The 20,492-nt window shown below is 39.7% G+C and overlaps 1 protein-coding gene across 1 annotated transcript in view; it reads right to left on the bottom strand.

Moving 5' to 3' along the window:
• Positions 1-14,841, bottom strand: part of COX10 (cytochrome c oxidase assembly factor heme A:farnesyltransferase COX10) — a 132,045-nt gene extending 117,204 nt beyond the window's left edge. Inside the window, exons 1-3 of the mRNA XM_003929258.4 lie at positions 14,719-14,841; positions 9,761-9,894; positions 7,705-8,026 (exon numbers count right to left, since the gene is read on the bottom strand). Of these exons, the coding sequence (XP_003929307.1) occupies positions 7,705-8,026; positions 9,761-9,894; positions 14,719-14,761 (499 nt within the window). The 5' untranslated portion in view covers positions 14,762-14,841. The remainder of the gene's footprint in view (positions 1-7,704; positions 8,027-9,760; positions 9,895-14,718) is intronic.
• Between the last annotated feature and the right edge of the window lie 5,651 nt (positions 14,842-20,492).

Genomic DNA, 20,492 nt, shown 5'->3' with positions numbered 1-20,492 from the left:
TTCTTTCAGGTAGGATTATCCCCATTTTATAGACAAGTAAACCAAGCCTTAGAGACTTGGAAAAAAAAAATGTGCCTGTAACCACAAAACCAGTAAATTGTAGACCAGGGATTCCAACCCAGCCAGTCTGACTCCAGAGGATATGCTACTAACATTAAAACACACACTATGCACAGATAGTGACTCAAAAACTATGCAAAAAGCCTGGTTTCTCACTGAGCACGGTGACTCATGCCTGCAATCTCAGCACTTAGCGAGGCTGAGGTGGGTGGATCATCTGATGTCAGGAGTTTGAAACCAGCCTAGCCAACATGGTGAAACCCATCTCTACTAAAAATACAAAAAATTAGCTGGGTGTGGTGGCAGGCTCTTACAATCCTAGCTACTCAGAAGGCTAAAGCAGGAGAATCTCTTAAACCCAGGAAGCAGATATTGCAGTGAGCCGAGACCACACCATTGGACTCTAGCCTGGTCGACAAGAACAAAACTCCATCTCAAAAAAAAAAAAAAAAAAAAAAAAAAAAAGACTGGTTATTGCATGGCCTGAAGGTACTTTTTGTATATTGTGTTTGCGTTTTCAGAAGATGCTACTTTAATATTTTAAAAGTCACCCAAAACAGGGTAAACACACTGACATACAAAAAGACATAAGGAGAATATTAAATTTTTTCAATCACAGAAGGCATTTATACTATGATCATAAATTTGTTTATAAAGCAAAAATATATGAGACACATAGGAAATAATTTCTGGAAGAGAATATACCAAAATCTTCAAAATGGTTTTATTTTGAGATACTGAAATTATAGGGGGATTTTAATCTTCTGTTTTTGTTTATCTGTATTTTCTATTTTTTCTAAAACACTTACTAGTCATATAATGAAAAATAATACTGTAACATTTAGTAAGTATATCATTATTAAGGTACATATTTCAAAACATAAAGTAAAATTCAAGAAATGACGGTATTTCACTCAATTCATACTCGTGAATGCTAAAAACCCCTTCATACAAATATTTAGTAACTGAAGATACAGTAAGTTGACTTCTTAAACTATATAAGCGATCTAAAATGAATGCGTATCCTCCATTTCTGCTTTTTTCTTTTAATAAAAAACAGCACTCTAGGCTCCAGGAGAAAAAAAAAAATCTACCGATAGACTGTACTTCATATCAGTTCCATCAACAGCATAATCTACGGGCTCCAATAAATAATCTATTTCAGTGTTCTGGTCTCAAAAAATGTCTTGCAGCTTTTCAGCACAGATGTTACTCAGAAAAAAAAGTTCTGCTTTTTACTGACCTATATTAAGTATAAACTCAGTTGAGTCACCAACGCCTCTTACGATCCTAATCCAAATGAAAAGTCTTTACCCCAGTGTGGTCCATGCAACAAACTCCAAAAACATATTGTAAATAGCTCAATTGGCAAGGGAAACTCAAGAGAGACATTATTCCTTCTTTATAATCTCAGCCTTACTTCCCTTCATTTAAAAAAATAAACGTTTAAATGGCATTAGCACCAGCAAACGTTTGGCCCGTATCCTGGTCTAAATGCCAAGGCAGCGGGCTGCTGCTACTTACTGTCCTACAAATGAAATATAAGTATGAGCACTATATGGCCCTTCACTTATTCTACAGTTAATTATCCTCTGTATATTACAGCTATAAACAAAAGGAGGCAAAGAAAGAAAGGCTAGTTCTACAAAAGTGATCGCTGACTCCCAGATATTTCTGCCTCGGCTATCATTAGCTATAAACGAATTGCCAGAGATGTTAAGAGTCCAAAAGAAATCAATTGACAGATATCAAGTATTTTCTCTAAAGAAAAAAATCCTGCTGACTCCAAGACACATGTGACTTCAAAAGTAATAAACTAAATAGGGAAGAAAAAGGTCAGATGAGAGAGTAGGGGTCATCCAAAGGGTGCTGCGTCTTTAAATGGAATAAGCAGAAGGAAATGACTTTAATTCAATTAGTTCATCCAGAAACCTGGGGCATGGAATATATAAAATAATACAAGGGAAATGTACTGCCCTGGGACTTTTCCATCTGTGTGTGTAGGTGAGGCTGTTCCCTTTTCTGTGATATATCCGTCTTGCTTTGCATGCCTCTCTTGTGTGGTCCAGATTTTGCCCAGTTGGCTTTTCCTGCTGCCAGTGGTAGAGACCGGCTCCACTGGCTCTCACTAGGTGAGTTCTCTCCACACCCCATCAGACCACTCAGTCTGGGACTGGTACTCACTGCCTGCATAACACCTACTTCGCTTTCTTGAAGTGTGGTCTAGGACCACCTGCATCAGAATCATCTGGTGTCCTCATCAAACATGCAGATCTCTGGGTCCTGTCCCAGCCCCAGTGGATCTGAATCACTGGAAACAGTGGCCAGGAATCACTGTTTAAACAAGCACACCCTGGGAGCACATTACCATGCTGACATTTGGAAGCCAATGAGTGGATGCACACTACCCGTAACAGTATGCACTACTAAATAATTAATTTATTAATTTCTTGAGATTTCAGATACTATGTTTTAGATATCAAATCCTGCGTCTGGAATGGCAGTTCAGATATATAACCATATAAGCTACATAAAAGGAAAAAAAAAAAAATAGCCAGAATGAAGAAAGGGAAGATGTGGTCAAGAAAAAAGTTAACTAGTTATCATATTTGTCTCTGTTCCTAATGAAATCAACATTATGGTAATAAAATTATTTTTAAATGAATTATTTAAAGCAGCTCATTTAAGACTCTAAGAAGAAACAGCAATCATGATTCTCTGATTTAGTAACCAGTCAATAGTGACTGTCTAATTGGCAAATAACTCACCAGCCAGGCTTCTCAGGAGACCTGTAGCATTTGACTGTGCAGATCACTTCCCTTTATGAACTGGTTCTATTGCTTTGGCTTCTGTGACAGAGTCTTTTCCTGTTTTCCTCCCTCTGACCATTTACTTCTCGCAGGGTCTATTAGATACCTTACCTAATCCTTAAAAGGGGATATACCCCGAATTTCTGGTGACCATCAACATGGTCACTCTACACACTGATCCTTGGTAACATCATTGACTACCATGACTTCACTGCCAACTCCATGCTGAACAGCCCTGCTTCTTCCACTCTAATGTTCTCTCTGAGCTCTTGTCTTTCACGGCCACCTACCTGGATATGCCAGTAGCAACTCAAATTCCACTTATCCAATATTGCACTCCTCACCTTTGCTTTAAACCTTTTCTTCCTTCCATATTCACACTCTTAGGTCTCAACACCACCGTTCATCTAGCTTTTTACTCCAGAAGCCCGTAATTGTTTCTAGAGCAGGGGCAGCAAATGCCAATGGGGGCAGCCAGGTATTAAATTTATTTTTTAAGAAATATGTGTATAGCTCTTGACATGTACTAGGCACTTCTATGTCATTTGCAAATGTCACTTATTACACAGATCAACCCTATGAAGGAAGGACTATTATTTCCCTAGTGTACAGATGGGTAAACTGAGCCCAGCGAGATTATAAAACTTGTGCAAGGTCAGTCAGCTAGCCAAAGCCAGGATTTGAATGCAGGGGAATCTGACTCCAGAAGATGGCACACTATGTTCTCTCTCAGACAGCAGGGCAGAGTCTAGAATAATCAACAACGAAAGGGCCCACGGAGCTGGAAAATACCTGCTTCACCTGAAGGTATTCAAACTCTCTGCTGCTCCATGCCCTCAGCTCTTATTTTAAGTCTCCTCAGCAATCCGCTTCATTTATGTAAGGTCCTACTCATTCGATTTCCTTAATTTTTCTTTCTCTTTCTCTTTCTCTTTCTCTCTCTCTCTCTCTCTCTCTCTCTCTTTTTCTCTCCTCCCTCCCCCCGCCACCTTTTTCTCTTTCCCCACCACAGACTCAGTTCAGACCCAAGTCGTTTCTCAGTTGACCACCACTATTTGTCTGCCATCATTCTTACCTCTCACTATTCTATGCTCTCTGATAGAAGGTCAGCAAACTTTTTCTGTAAAGGCCAGATAGTAAACATTTCAGGCTTCCAGGTCATAAGATTTCTGGTCACTGCAGCATGACATATGCTCAGAACAAGTGGGCGTGGTTGTGTTCCAATAAAACTTCATTTATAAAAACAGGTGATCCTTGCTCTATAGTACTACCACAGCAGTTTTCTTAATCAAGCCTATTCCTTCTACTGAAATATATTCCAGATGGTCTCAAAGCCTTAGAGAATATGCAAAAATATAAAAGCATCAGAAGAAAACATGAGTGAATGTTTTTATAACCACAGGGTGGTGAAACATTTCTAAGCATGAAAAAAAACAAATAACATAAAAGTCAAAAATCTCCATAGAGCAAAGTAAAACAAAATAAAACAACGAAATACCACAAATAAAGAAAAAGACAGAATGAGAAGAAACATTTGTAATGAATATGATGTATGAACTGTTCATTTTCTTTATTTACAAAGAATTCTAAAAAATCAATAAGGAATGACCAAGGTACAAGAGCCAAATAATAGAAGAAAAAACATAAATGATCAAAATAGAAAAAATATGCTAAATCTTACCAAAACTTAATGAAAACTCACATAAAATCACTTTCAATGAGCAAACTGGCAAAACTGGTAAAGACTGTTTATGCAGGAGTGGACTCCACAGAGAAAGTCAAACTCCCAAATGCTGTCGAGGGGACGAGCAAATTATACTATCTTTTTAGAAACGTACTTGTTGTTCCATCAAAGATTTAAAGGTTTAAAGCTAGCTATTACGTTTCTAAATACTGATCCTAGAGACAGACTTGTATGAGTCTGTCATGACATACACATAAAAGTTAAGCACAGAATTGCTTTTAATAGTAAAAAACCTGGAAATATCACAAATGTTTACCTGTGGAGGACTAGTTAATAACAGCAGATTCATACAATGGAATAGTATGCAGTGAATATTGTCAGCAAAAACTGTACTGTCATAAGAAAATGGCAAGTTGCCAAACCTGGAAATACCACAAATGTTTACCTGTAAAGGACTAGTTAATAATGGCAGATTCATACAATGGAATAGCATGCAGTGAATATTATCAGTGAAAACTATACTGTCATAAGAAAATGGCAAGTTGTACTTAAAGAAAATGGCAAGTTGTACACACACACACACACACACACACACACACACAGGAGTTTTGATCTAGAATGGTAGGAAAGGATACTTTCTCAGTTTAAAACATATGCTTCTGTATTATTTGAATTATTTTTTATAATAAGCCTATACTAATTTAATCTAAATTTTAAAATACTTAAAAGGTAAATAAATAAGTTAAAACACAAAGTGATCATATCCCTGCAAAGAAGCTTCCAGGACTTTCCATGGCTACGATCTAACTCTTTAGCCTGAAATATATGTCAACATGACAACATGACCGCTGCCTAACTCTTCAATCTTAATAAGCACCTCTCCTTTATGACATTCAAGTCGTATTTTGCTACTCATAGTCAAACTGCCTTTTTGCATGTGTCAGGATAACTCAGACTTCTTTGCTTTTGCAAAGACTTTTCCCTCTACTTACAATTCTCCTCATCTCCCCTGCTGAGTAAATATTCATTCACCTTAATTCCCTCCACAGGCAAAAACCACCTTAGGGGAAATATACTACACATTAAGCAGACAATCAAATATTTACCTTTCGGGAACTTGAGTGTCTCCCATGTGTCAAGCATGCTGTTGGATGCTTTCTATGCATTAATTATTTGATTGAATTCTTAAATAAGCTATTATTATTCCTGCTTTACAGATGTGGAAATCATCTCAATAAAGTTAAGGAACTGCCCAAAAGTCTCACTGGCTAATAAATATCAGAGTCAAGATCTGAACTTAAGTGTGCTTGACTTTAGTGGTGTGGAGGGACAGGGAAAGAGAAAAAAGGTAGATTCAGAGAAACAGTTTGATCATTCCAGGTTACAGTGTTCCTTTAACACTAAGCAGGGTTGAAACAGAAGGTAATATGGAAAAACTATAGACTCGTGTAGGTTAGGAAAATCAAAAGCAATGTTTTCAGAAAGTTAGTGTGGTGACCCTGGGCAGCATAAACTGCAGGGTAAGCGGGGCAGAGAACAAGAGAAAAGAACAGTTAGGAGCTGCTGCAAAAACCAATGGCCTCCTGTGTTTCCAACCTAAACTAGGAGGGCATCTTCAGAAATGAGGATGGGAAAGCGAATCTCATAGGCCTTAAAAAAGATTCTGCTCATGACAGAAGTTAAAGATGAAGGGGAGAATGGAGAGCAAAAAGTGAAGAAGACTGGTTCTAAGGTTTCTCCTCTGATCGAAGTGAAGAATGTTCTAACTGACAGAAATGGGATGATAAGAGAGGAGAGCTAATCTGCAGGGTGGGTGTGCTAAGTGATGGAGCACACAAAGAAGCTCCTGCTGTTGACAGAGGTCACATCTGATGCCTACAGGCTGAGAGGCCTCAATTTTGGGGTGGCATCCTTATAAACCTAACTTATCTACAGTCATTCTTAACATGTCAGCAGCATGACACTCAGACCACCTGTGTAAACGACAAAAGAGAAATTCTTTAAAAACATGCTGATTCCTTGCTTAGCTATCACAAACGACTGAGACATGTTTTCAAGGTGATCACATAGAATTCATCTCACTGTTTTAGAGTTATATTACGTGAAGTATTACTAAGACTCTTTAGCTCCTTCACTAAATCCCGTGTCTATTCATCATTTCTTCAAAAACAACTGTCTTTAAGTAAGGCTGGTCACTAAGGAGAGAAGTTGTCTAGTTACCTCCTTTTGCCCTGGATTTCAGGCTCAAGTCTCTTTAAAAAACAAAAAACAAAAAAAACCTTACCACTATTTCTCTGATCCTTCTCTACTCTCAAAAGCCTCCCTGTCTCATCTTCTCATCTGACTCCAACATTATTTACCATTTTCCATCCTCAAAGAACCTGGCTTTATCTTATTATTCACATTACAATCAGTCTCTTTACTCTCATTTAAGAATAGTAAACCAGGTCTCCCCCAAGCTGCAGAATGACCCAGAACATACCTTCTAAACAGTGTTAGCCCAGAAAAAGCTATGTCAAAGTTTAGCTATATGATGGGATAATAATGATGCTTTGCCTGACTTACAGGGTGATTGTGACAACCAAATGACTTAATTATGGCAATAAAATTTGGCATACTGAGCTAGAATTAGGTCAAAAAAAAATCTGGTTCCAAATCTCCTTTCAGGAAAAATGCACCCTAGCTCCCACAGACCTGTGACAACCCCAGAGGCTCTACAAGGAGCAAAACACAGAAGTGAACTGGGAGACTCAGTGGCCACTGTGGGTTCCTATCAAACCCAGCAGTGCAATTCTTCCCATTCCAGAACTCAAGTCGACAAAACTTATTATCTTACTGCATTTTTACAGCAGGTATAAAAACACCAAAAACAAGGAATTAAGCAGGAAAAACATCCCATTTTAATTGCAAAGGAAAAGGGTGACTATTTTAAGTACAATACTTACAATGCAATACTATTTATAATAATGTGTAAATAGAATTCAGAAAATTCAATTTCAAATCCCAATTAAATTGAAGAAAGGAAAAAATACTAAGACAGCACCTGCAGTTCCAAATTATTCTTTTTGGGTGGTACATAAAATAAGCTTTGTATTTAACTAAAAATAAAGTTTCAAATAAGTATTTAAGTATACCAGAAAAACAAAGTACCTGTGAGTTTGATTTTGGATAGTCGAGCCAAAATTCCTGGCAATTCATCCACTTGTAGCTTCATCTCTTTCCACTGCTTTTCCTCTTTTGTCTCTTTCCCTACATTTATTGAGTCTTCAATTTCTGAGGCCGGCTCTAGTTCTATCAATTCCTTTTCATTTGGTTTTCTGGACAAAGAAAGGCTGGGTGGTGAAAGAGGTCTCATCTCATATATTTCTGCTTTGGCTTGACCCGAAGATGTTTTTTCAAGGAAAGGAGATGCTACTGGTTCTGGCTTGGGTTTTACTTGCTGGTTGTGGCTTCTGTTCAGCTGTGTGACATACTAAACAAAAAAGCACACATTCCTATAAAACCAAGGCCCCAAATGCTCTGAAATGATTGTTTAGCAACATCTTCAATCAGTCCAACTATTACATTATTTGAAAGCTTTTCCCACAGCTTTAATATCTGTTAATTAATCATATATTTATAGAGTGCTATATGGAAATCACTATACTAAGAGATATGGAGAATAAAATTCAGTCCTCAGTAATGATTTTCAATTTCTGTAGTTTAGATAAGCCTAGAAATACACAATCCTTGAAAGAAAAATAAATTTAGTTATTTATCTTCTCCAGAATTGTCTCTGGAGACTTAACATTCCAAATACAATAAAAAAATTTTCAGTAATCAAGAGCCCAGCCGGGCACAGCGGCTCACAACTGTAATCCCAGGATTCTTGAGCCCAGGAGTATAAGACAAGCCTGGGCAACACTGGAAAGCCTTGTCTCCACCAAAAAAAAAAAAAAAAAAGTTAGTGGGTCATGGTGGCACATGCCCATGGTCCCAGCTACTTGGGAGGCTGAGGCAGAAGGATTGTTTGAGCTTGGGAGATTGAGGTTGCAGTGAGCTGTGATTGCATCATTGTACTTGAGCCTGAACGACTCTCACATCCACAAAAAAAAGAAAGAAAAAGAGCCCAAGTCAACCTGTTGACTTTCCATGTTCTCAGACAAACAGCATAGAAAGGGGCTCAGTGGTAGGGCATAATCCAGGGCTGAATGATTTTATGGCAGGGCAGGATGAAGACAGAACATAGGTTGTGAAGTTACATGGTCTCTACCACTTACTAGCCAGTTAAGTGCCTTCTCCACTATATCAGAAAGATTTGATATTACATATATTAGTCTTAATAAAGAATTACAAACTCATGAATGAAGAGTTCCATTTACATAAAATAGGGAATTATACATATTTGAATTTCTCCTCTAAGTATCCACCATTATCCTTGACTCCCAACTTTAAAAGCTTGATCATTTCTAGAAATGTAAATCTCATATCAATATATCGAGTTTTACTGAAATTTTAAGTTTTAAATTAAAGATGAGAGAAATGTAAAATAGGATATTAAATTACAATTTTGCCATTCTTTCAGGCTGGCACTATGAGTTTTCAGCCATCATTTTGCTGTTCTATGACCCTTTTCCATTTAAGAAAATGGCAAATGCCCTCACTGGCAATTAATAGCAAGTTCCATACTGCCCACAAATTCACAAAGTCAACCCAATTGATGTATGTTATCAATGCCCACTATAAAATGCCTAGAAAATTATAAAAACTGTCAAATTGTTTGAATTTATGTGGAAGTGCAACTGTTACAAAAGACTTTTAAATGTACTGCTGATTTAAGAAAATAAGAGGGTAGCACTCTTAAAGCAATTATTTCCCTATTACTGATGAAGTCACAAAACTCCAAAGAATTTTAAAAGATGTAATATAACAAACAGTTCAGCTTTTCCCAATTTTGGCCAGGTCAAAATATGCCACACGTTTCCAGTCTTTCACTAAACTTAATCAATAAGTTCAGGATCATACTTTTAACCTCAAACGCCAGAATTATTCTGGTTTCGGTTAAGAATAATCAAAACAAGAGATCTGGATAAATTTAAGGACGCTAAATAAAAGTTCTTTTCCAACAGTATTTCTTAAAACTTTTATTAAATAGGAATTTCTGAAGTTCCCTCATACAGAGAAAAAGGCAAAAAGTAACAGAGTAAGAATGGTCTTCTAAACATACCATGCGTCTGAGGAAGCTAAAGTGCTGAAATGTAATCCACTGCTTATTGACGTTCCTGACAAGATGCAAGAACTTGTGAGGGGATTCCTGTATTGCTCTTCTTTCAAGATACCAGACACATCCTCCTACCCAACCTACAATAGAGAGAAAAGTGGAAGAAAGGTTAAATGATCCATACTTCTTATCAAATGATGACTACACCTCCCCAGAAGCAAAGCCAGCTACTAAGGTAAGTGCTACACTGTGTGATGGGTCACAGCTTTGAAATAATCCAATCCAGATTTGTGAATAATGCAATTTACCAGCCCTACTCATTGTTTAAGTCAGTCTAAGTCTTCGGAAGGGCCAGAGAAAATTTTCATTTCAGGATCACTATGCTTTATTACATTACATGCTGAAATGACCACGCTACAGATCTTTTTAATAAAATATAAAACCACCAGTTCGGTCACTTTTTCAAAAGTAGAAAATAAAAAGCACAATTTTAAAAAATAAATGACAATAAATTGAAATATATATATATATATATATATATATATATATATATTTCAGGTTAATATTTTAACTATATAGGGTAAAACAAAAAGGAAGAAGAAACCGTTCTCCATAAAGTATCACTCTATCAATCTAGCCAGAAATAAGCTATTTTTGTTGTATCTAAATTTGGCTTTTAATCATTCCACTGAAACTTCTCTCAAGTATCAACAAATCCAATGCTTCTGCCTTGGTCCTCATCCTATTCAAGCCTCTGACAAGTCATATAACACCACAGATTCTCCCGATGGCTTCCATGACACTAAGTGTTCCTGGTTCTCTGCATTCTACTTCTCAGTTGCAGATGGTGTCTCTTCTTGCTATGTATGCCACTTTGAGGTAGTCACGGTCCCTCTTTCTGAACCCTAAATATTGTCCCTCAGCAAAGGTAACTATAGGATAATTCTGATCTTCAAATCATTTCTAGAGTCATTGGGTCTATTTCCATCTCTTCTCTTGGTATCTCCATATGGATGGATCGCAAAATGTCTTTAAGAGCACTGTATTCTCAACCAATCCACTCTGTTTCCTACTGCACAAAAAATCAGTACCTATTTAAGACTTCAGGAACATCTTGAACTCTCCCATTAACACTTAACAACCATCCACTTCAATCTACTCTGAAATACAGATCAAATCTGCCCACTTCTTTCCACTTCTACTGATGTTCTTACATTTATCATCTTACATTTAGACCATGGTAATGACAGTAGCGTTCAAGCTAGTCATCCTGCCTTCGCTACTTCCTTTCCGTTCTAATCCATGTTCTCAGAGGCAACAGTTTTCTTCCTGCAGCCCTGAATACATATTACTCACACAACTCACCAAAGCAACATTACCCATGACCCTCCACTAAAAACACTACACATTTCACAATCTGTTCCTGCTTCTGTTGTTTCCTTGTTTGCACGCCACTCCGTCAAATTTTCTGTCTTTTTCAACTACTCTATCACTTTATGCTGTGTTGTATGACACTTCTTCATGCAAATTGTTCCCATCATCTAATTTTTTAGTTCCTTGATGGCAAGAATTCTTTACTCACCACCTTTATACAATAGCTCACAGAGCACTTTTATATAATAAGGAAATAATGTTTGATGACCAGATAGCCCACACAGCACACCTGGACTGTGGGAAGGAGAACTATCACAATCCCGAAAAATACATGACTATTTGCTTAGACTGGAGAGAAATCACTTCTTCACTGAAATTATAGTCTCAAACCTGAGTTAATTATGACATGTTTGTTTCCCATAAACATGAAAATGTCTTTGCCTTGGAATCACCTTAGAAAATAACTCTCAAGATAAGTGGGGGAATCACCTGAGGTCAGGAGTTCAAGACCAGCCTGACCAACATTGTGAAACCCCATCTCTACTAAATACAAAAAAATTAGGCAGACATGGTGGGGCATGCCTGTAATCCCAGCTACTTGGGAGGCTAAGCCAGGAGAATTGCTTGAACCCGAGAGGTGGAGGCTGCAGTGAGCTGAGATTGCCCAGGCAACAAGAGTGACACTCCATCTCAAAAAAAAAAAAGAAAAATTAAGTAGGTCAAACTGGTATTTTACAGAATGGTAGTATGAAGAAAAAACAGCTAGGAAACTGAATTTCATTTAGTTAAACCATGTCACATTTCTACGAATCAGTGCCTAGAAACTGAAAGACATTTCAGCCCTGTGTAAACAAATGTGAGTTTGAAGATACACAAAGATTATAATAGACACATCAAAATTCTGGAAGCATGTGACCATATCTATTATTTACCATCAACACTGGTTCCTGATTTTAGGACTTCTAAAATTAGGTAAGAAGACAAGTAGCTAAAAAATGCTGGTGCCGGGCGCGGTGGCTCAAGCCTGTAATCCCAGCACTTTGGGAGGCCGAGGCGGGTGGATCACAAGGTCGAGAGATCGAGACCAACCTGGTCAACATGGTGAAACCCCGTCTCTGCTAAAAATACAAAAAATTAGCTGGGCATGGTGGCGCGTGCCTATAATCCCAGCTACTCAGGAGGCTGAGGCAGGAGAATTGCCTGAACCCAGGAGGCGGAGGTTGCGGTGAGCCGAGATCGCGCCATTGCACTCCAGCCTGGGTAACAAGAGCGAAACTCCGTCTCAAAAAAAAAAAAAAAATGCTGGCATTTTTTATTTTTTGAGATGGAGTCTCACTCTGTTACCCAGGCTGGAGTGCAGTGGCAGGATCTCAGCTCACTACAACCTCTGCCTCCTGTGTTCAAGCTATTCCCCTACCTCAGCTTCCTGAATAACTGGGGTTACAGGCACACACCATCGCACTTGGCTAATTTTTTAAAATTTAATTTTGTGTTTATTTTTTGTATTTTTAGTAGAGAGGGTGTTTCACCATGTTGGCCAAGCTAGTCTTGAACTCCTGACCTCAAGTGATCCACCTGCCTTGGCCTCCCACAGTGCTGGGATTACAGGTGTGAGCCACTGCACCCAGCCAGTGATGACAGTTTTTAAATGGCTATAAAATACTTAGAACTTTTAGAAGGAAAATCAGGCATGATACTACTCCATCACTAACACTGTCCCAGTTTACCTTCTCTGCCACCTTGTCCCACCGTGCCACTTTTCCACCAAGCTCTCTTAGTAGATCTTCCCAGTGGATCACAGGAAGTTATACAGGCCACTTACTAGCAGAGTTTTTGGCAATTATGTTCATAGCTTCAGGGAGTAAGCTGTCTATGAATTCCTTCCATACCACCACTGCAAAGACTGATCTGGCAACAAACTATGTGGGTCATATGCAGCCCACCTACTGGAACTGGAGAATTCACAGCAGTCAAGCAGAATTGTCCTATAGCTGACAATATAGAATGGAAAGGCAGAAAAACAGCTAATCTGAAGGGTGCCTGCTGGAAAAACCTCCACACAGAGGAGAAATTTCAAGCACTAGGAAAAGATGAATTCTCTGGGAATGGAGTGCCCAGGATCAGGATCAAAGAACATTCACAGTCAGAGAGAGTAGAATGTAACAAGTGATTCAAAAAAGAATCACAGGCCTTTAAAAAACAACGACTTTTCATTATGGAATATCACATGTGAAAAAGCAGAAGAGTATCATGATCTCCCATTACTTATCCCCCAGCTTCGTCAATTACCAAACCCTAGCCAATTCTGTTTCACCTATACCGCCTCTCCACTTTACAAACCAAATAGGACCTCTGAGATCACCTAGTTCAATGACGTCATTTTATAGATGAGTAAACTCAATTCCAGAAAAGTCAAACAAACTGCCCTGGGATCACACAGACCAGAACAGAGCCATAAAATAACATTATAAGACAGAAGAAAGCAGTGTAATGGAGTCACAGTGTCAACATCACCAGATGGTGCAGAGAGCTTGTGTGTGGCAGGTGACAAGTGAAAAAAGTTTCTGGGATGTGATCAGAAGGCAGTCCCTGGCTTCCCTTATCTGGTCTCTAATAGGAACCATGGGCAACATATTTCTCATACAACCATTAGTTACCAACTAAAATACTGGGGCAAGACAATTCCTAACGTCCTCTTTAATATCTTCAAGGGGACAAATTTCATCCATCCACAAATAACTACTGAGAGCAAACACTGTACAGTAAGTACTGTTCCAGGCACCGGAAATACAGAGGTAACCCAGAGATGACCACTGTCCATGCCATCACCAGGTTTATATTCTAGCTGGGAAAAGCAAATAATAAACGAGTATATAAACAAACAAGTACAGGCTGTACTAACCATAATTTAAGAAATAAATGGAATGATGTGAAAAGGAGGTAGGGGGGCCTAATTTATATAAGGTGGTCTCTATACAGGCCTTCCTGAAAAGGTGACATTTGAGCTGAGACATTACCAAGAGTCCAGGAAGAGCATTCCAGCTCCAATATACATTTGTCACAAGTTCCTTCAAGTGAAAGGATTATATTAAGGGCCACTCAGGCGGTACAGTAACAAAAGTCAGAGGGGGACTGTGATCCGCTGTCTGCAACTGTCATCATCATCACCGTTGTCACTATTACCCTTTCTATTGGAAAAAGGCTTCCAAGTACGTTCCTTGTCATTGAAAGCCAGTGGCTAGAAGCTGAGGTTCTGATAAGCCAAGAGGGTTATGGATCTCCAAGGTTCTACTCTGCCCTCTCCTCCAGCTTCCGCTACCTGAAAACTGAAAGAAGCACTGGACACCGATCTTCCGCAGAAGCCGGATGGAGGAGGCGGTGTGGACCACCAGAGCCACAGCGCAAGACTGGACCCTGGTTCCGCGGCTTCTTCACTCCAAGCTACTCCAGAGGTCATTTCTCCACCGCACCGGTGGCCAGCCAGCCTCGCCAAGGGCTCCCCAAGGTTGCAGCCAGCCGGAACCATGGTCTCGCACGTAACAATAAGAGGAGAATTTCCCCCCAGGTCGTGCCCAAGGCGGGTACAGTACCTGTCAGGAGGCGTGAAGAGACAGTGTGCGGAGATGCGGCCATAATTCATCAGTCTGGCCGCTCCCCGGGAACCCCGTGTCCGCTCTCCTCACCGGCTGCTGGGCGCCGCCATCTTCCTTCCCCGCCCCCTGTGGGAGGAGAGACGCTTCCGGGCCGTCACTTCCGGCGGGCGGGCTCCGGGAGGAGACAAGGTGGCTGGAGGTGATCCGTAAGGACCCGCGGGAGTGTGGCGGGCAGAAAGGTCTGCGGCCTGAAGGACTTCTGGGAACCGCGAAGCAAGGTGTGCCCCCGTTGCCATGAAGAAAAAGCCGCGCGCGGACGATTCGCCCGCGCGCTTGCAGCTCCCAGACTTTGACGGGCGTCCTCCGTTGACCGGGTGAGGCGGGCAGGGTTGGGCCGCGGAATACTCGCGGGCCATTTAAAGTTACAGCGCCCAGGCGCTGTGACTCACGGCTGCAATCCCAGTGCTTAGGGAGGCCGAGGCGGGAGGATCGCTTGAGCCTGGGAGCTCGAGACCTGCCTGGGCAACAGAGCGAGACCCCACCTCTACAAAAATGTGAAAATTAACCGGGTGCGTTGGCGCTTCCCTGTGGCCCCAGCTACCCAGGAGGCTGAAGTGGGAGGATCGCTTGAGCCTGGGAGATCGAGGCTGCAGTGACTGTGTCTCACTGCGCTGCCGCCTGGGCGACACCATGAGACCCTGTCTCTAAAAATAAATTTTAAAATAAAGTTACAGATAGGACGCTTCCCAGTGACAGGAGCATCACGAGGAAATGGTTCTGGTGGTGATGCTTCCACCTCCCCGTCTGGTCAGTGACAGTTTACCATAATCTCTATCAAATGAGAGCCCAGGTGAACTCGAGGTTACTTGCCCCTGAACCACGCTAAAGGGACTGAATCATCCAGGTATCTCCAGATGAAGAAGGTGCGTGGAGAGGTTCAGATTTGGTGCTCTGGAGTGAAATCCGTATTCTAGTTCTGGCCTTTGTAACGTTGTTTGAGCAAATTACCCAAGTCCTCTGAACCTCTGTTATCTAGCAATACGGTGGGGTAATAATAGTACACCTTTTATAAGGTGGTTGAGAGACTTAGATAAATGTCTGTCATATGGGTAGCCAGGCACCTACTAGGTACAGGCCCTAATAGATTATTACCGGTGTTATCATAAGTGTTGTGATTACCAGGGCAGATCTCAGCATCCCTCAACCCCTCAATCTTGTCAGATTGGGATTCCACAAGTAAAAAGTAGATTGAAGAAAAGATTCCGCTTTTGAAAAAGAAGAGAAAAATAGGTAATTGGGTTCTAAAAAGGCAATTTCTTTCTGTTTTCAATGATGAGAAGATAGCTGTTTTGGTTCACCTCAACTAACACTGCTAGGCCCAGGGAATGCTGAAGAGACTAAGATCCCTCCCCAACCCCCGGATTCCGTAGGCGCTTACACTAGACCAACAAGAGGACAAGAGGTTGTCGTTTATCACTATCTGTGTGCTAGGGTTAGTGTACAAAGTGCTGCAGAAACCCTGATGAGGTAATATTTCTGTGCAATTGGTTTACGGAAGGTTTCAGAGATTTGAACTTGGTACTCTGGAAGGAACGGTAAGATTTTTACAGCATGCAAGAAAGGGAAAGGACACTCCATAAAGAGGAAAATAACATTAAATACTACGTTAAAAGTTTTTGAACTCTATAATTTTCCATGTGCTTTTATAAACCCTTCTTGTTTACATCTAGAGCAAAAGTTATCCTAAGTCGGCCACATTAAAGCTGAAAGAGTTTTCAGTAATCTGCTCAAAGTCACCTAGCTGTTGAGTGCCAGAACCAAGACCTGAGACCCAAAACCTGTGAGAGTGTTATTTTCACCGTGCCCTAAGGCCATACTCACCTAAGCATCTTGAAGAGTCATAGTGTCTGTGATTTATAAAACATAGTGTTTTTACCTTGGCTGTCTATCAAAATCAACTGTAGGACTTTAAAAAATTATAGATGACCAGGGGTGGTGGCTCACACCTATAATCCCAGCACTTTGGAAGGCCAAGGCAGACAGATCACGAGGTCAAGAGATCGAGACCATCCTGACCAACATGGTGAAACCTTGTCTCTACTAAAAATACAAAAATTAGCTGGGCGTGGTGGTATGTGCCTGTATCCCAGGTACTCAGGAAACTGAAGTAGGAGAATCACTTGAACCTGGGAGGCAGAGGTTGCAGTGTTGCAGAGGTTGCAAAAAAAAAAAGCAATCATAGATGCCTAAGCCACCACTAGACCTATTGAATCTGAAGAGGTATGTGATAGATGTAGAAGGACCTGTAATTTTCTTTTTAAACGCTGGTGATAATAATACACAGAATTGAGAATACTGGATTCCAGCTTTTACTTGACAACACAACGATGTCTAAAAGTTGATTAACATGAATATTTCACTAACTCCCAAGTTCTCTAGGCTTATGATAGACAAGGGGTTTATAAACATGCACATTCTTGACCAACAGATTTTTCCTTTTAAGTTTTTCCCAAAAATGGGCACAAGGTAAGACTAAATACATAAATGACTGCATAGGTTTTTATTTATTTGTAGAAATTAGAGGCCAGGCACAGTGGCTCATGCCTGTAATCCTAGCACTCCTCTGCCAAGGAGGCCAAGGTAGGCGATCACCTGAGGTCAGGAGTTTGTGACCAGCCTGGCCAACATGGTGAAACTCCATCTCTACTAAAAACAGAAAAATTATCTGGGCATGGTGGTGGACCCCTGTAATCTCAACTACTCAGGAGGCTAAGGCAGGAGAATTGCTTGAGCCCAGGAGGTGGAGTTGCAGTGAGCCGAGATTGCACCACTGCACTCCAGCCCAGGCGACAAGAGTGAGACTCTGTCTCAAAAAAAAAGGAAAGAAATTAGAGTAAATATCTTATGAAAGAAATGCCTGTAAGATAACATATTCTGACTTTACTGGTCAGGAAATGCATTCATCTATGTGTACTATTTGTAGTAAAGTTAGCCTATGCCATCCTACTCTCCAGGAAAGTAGTCCTTTAGAGACACTCCCGGAATGAAGAGGGTTCCATGGACATATATATGTTTACGTGGCCATGAGTAGCTGCAAGGGAAGCAGGAAAAGCTGAAAACAGGGTTGCAATGATGACCTTAGGCCAGTCACAATTCATCACTGTGGACCTAGCCATATTGCTGTCTCAAATCGAGTTAATGTTAAACTAAGGAAGAAGTGGAGAATAGATTTTAGATAAGTAACTAAAAGGGTAGCACAACTGTTTGCTCCATAGTTTTCCAGACATTTGGAACATAACCTATTTTGTTAAATACCATAAAAATGGGAAATGCTAGAGTCACACATCGACACAAAACAGCAAACACGCTTAAACAGTTTGGGGGATTGGAATGTGTCTCTCTTGACAACCTTTACTTAGTAAGGTGAAGTAGACTTTCTGGTTGGGGTCTATCTTACTTAAGTAGACTTATCTTTCATGGACATATGCTCCTAGAAATTGCCATAGACAAGCTATGCTCTTTAGTCATTGTAGATAAATAGGATTTTGAGATAGTCCTCAGAAATCTATATAGCTTTCTACCTTTTCTTGCCCAGATTTGTAAACTCAGGTCCAGAGAGGTTAAGTGATTTATTCTATGATAGAACATTGACTCTAGTTATTGAAGTCAACATTTTTTTTCCATTTTATTATATTGCCTTTTTTTTGTCCCTCAGCCTACCTCTAGCATCTTCACTAATGAAATAGTGTTGGGCTCCACAATTAGATATAGCATTTATTTGACTTTGGCTTTCACATTTCAAGCAAAGTATATTACATAGGCTATGTTCAGTATCACTTGTGGAAAGAGATATAAGATATCAGAAGCATTATTTTTTAACTAAAATATTAAATATGTGTAAAAAATTGAAAGCATTATTTTTAACTAAAAGCATCATATGTTTTTTTGTTTGTTTTTTGCTTTTTTGTAGAAACAGGAGTCTCACTATGTTGCCCAGGCTGATCTTGAACTCCTGGGCTTAAGCAGGCTTTCTGCCTTAGCCTCTCAAAGTGCTAGGATTACAGGCGTGAGCCACTGTGCTCAGCCTGCTTATATATTTTTAAACAGTATTCATAAAGCTTTGTACCTTGTATCTTAAAATTAATATTTAAAAAGCTTGAGAACCTAGAAGATGGAAACCAACCTATACTTTAGTACTATCTTGTCCTGTAGGTTGGCTGCTCCTTTGCTTTTAAATAAGATTTCTCCTCAGAGAGTCTACATGTACTGAATAAAATCTGCAATTTATACCGTATCACATGACTTCAATGTAAATGCTAACTTTTTCAAAGCCTCACTGAATTTCCCACAATAGATAAAAACCCAGCTTTCTCTAGGAGCTGAAGAGAAAAAAAATTCCGACCTAGTATGCGGGATGTAACCAGTTGACATAGAACTATGTGTTTGAAAACAAAATAGATTTCAGAACCTAAGGGTAGGCAAATGATTTGTATAGACTTTCTCCCAAGCAGACTTACAAATGCCAAGAAGCAGGAGGAAAAAAACTTTAATGTTATTAGTCATTAGGGAAATGCAAAGCAAACCTACAGTGAGATGTCATTTCACATCCACTTGCATGGCTGTAATCAGAAAGTCAAATACTAACAAGTGTTGACAAGGATATGGAGAAACTGGAACCCTTACAGATTGCTGATGGGGTTATAAAATGACGTAGTCACTTTGGAAAACAGTTTAGCTGTTCCTTAATAAGTTAAACATTAAGTTTGAGCTGTATGACCCAGCAGTTCCTCTCCCGGAAATAGACTCAAGACAAATAAAAACATATATCCATACAAAAATGTATATATGAATATTGATAGTAACATTATTCATAATTGCCAATAAGTGACCACAACCCAAGTGGCCATCAACTGATTAATGTATAAATAAAATGTTATATATCCATACCATGGAATCTTTGGCCATAAAATGAAAATGAAGTACCAGTACATGCTATAATATGTATGAACCACAAAAACATACCAAGTATAAGAAGCCAGTCACCAAAGACCACATACTGGATGGTTTCATTTATATGAAATGTCCAAAATAGTCAAATTCATAGATATAGAAAGTAGGTTAGTCATTGCCTATGGCTGGGAAAGTGGGTAGAGGTAAAAGAGAAGTAACTGCTAATGGATATGGGGTTTATTTAGGTTGGAGGAGGGTGAAAATGTTCTAAAATTGATTTTAGCAATAATTGCACAACTCTGAATATGTTAAAAGTCATTGAATCGTATGCTTCAAATAGGCAAATTGTATAGAATGTGAATTATCTATCAATAAACCTGTTTTTAAATTACAAATAACAAAACAAAAGCCTAAGGGTCCAATCAGGAAGAGCTACTCAAGAAGAACAGAGGTCTTCGTGTTGGACAGACTGCTCAGTATCTACCAATGTGTAGAGAGGAAGATGTAATTGTCCAGAATAAAGGCATTTTCCAGCCTCCCTTGCAGCTTGGTGTGACTTTGCAGCTGATTCTCAACAGTGGGATGCAAGCGAAACCAATGTGTTTAAGTTTCAAGAGTTCTTAATAACAAGATACCAGCCGTGTGTTGAAGACAACAGAGCAATAAAATAGGCAGAATTTGGGTCCCTGCTGCTTGTGGAACTGCTGTATCAGTCCTGGACTGGTTTCATGAGGGACAAATAAACTTCTATATTTGTTTAACACAGTTTTTGGGTTTTCTGCCCCCTGTGGTACTACTTAATCCAAACAATATATTATTAA

This window comes from Saimiri boliviensis, chromosome 17 (genome assembly GCF_048565385.1).
Source record: "Saimiri boliviensis isolate mSaiBol1 chromosome 17, mSaiBol1.pri, whole genome shotgun sequence".
Classification (NCBI taxonomy): Eukaryota; Metazoa; Chordata; class Mammalia; order Primates; family Cebidae; genus Saimiri; species Saimiri boliviensis.
The sequence above is the reverse complement of the archived record's forward strand: the minus strand, read 5'-3'. Positions and strand labels throughout refer to the sequence as shown.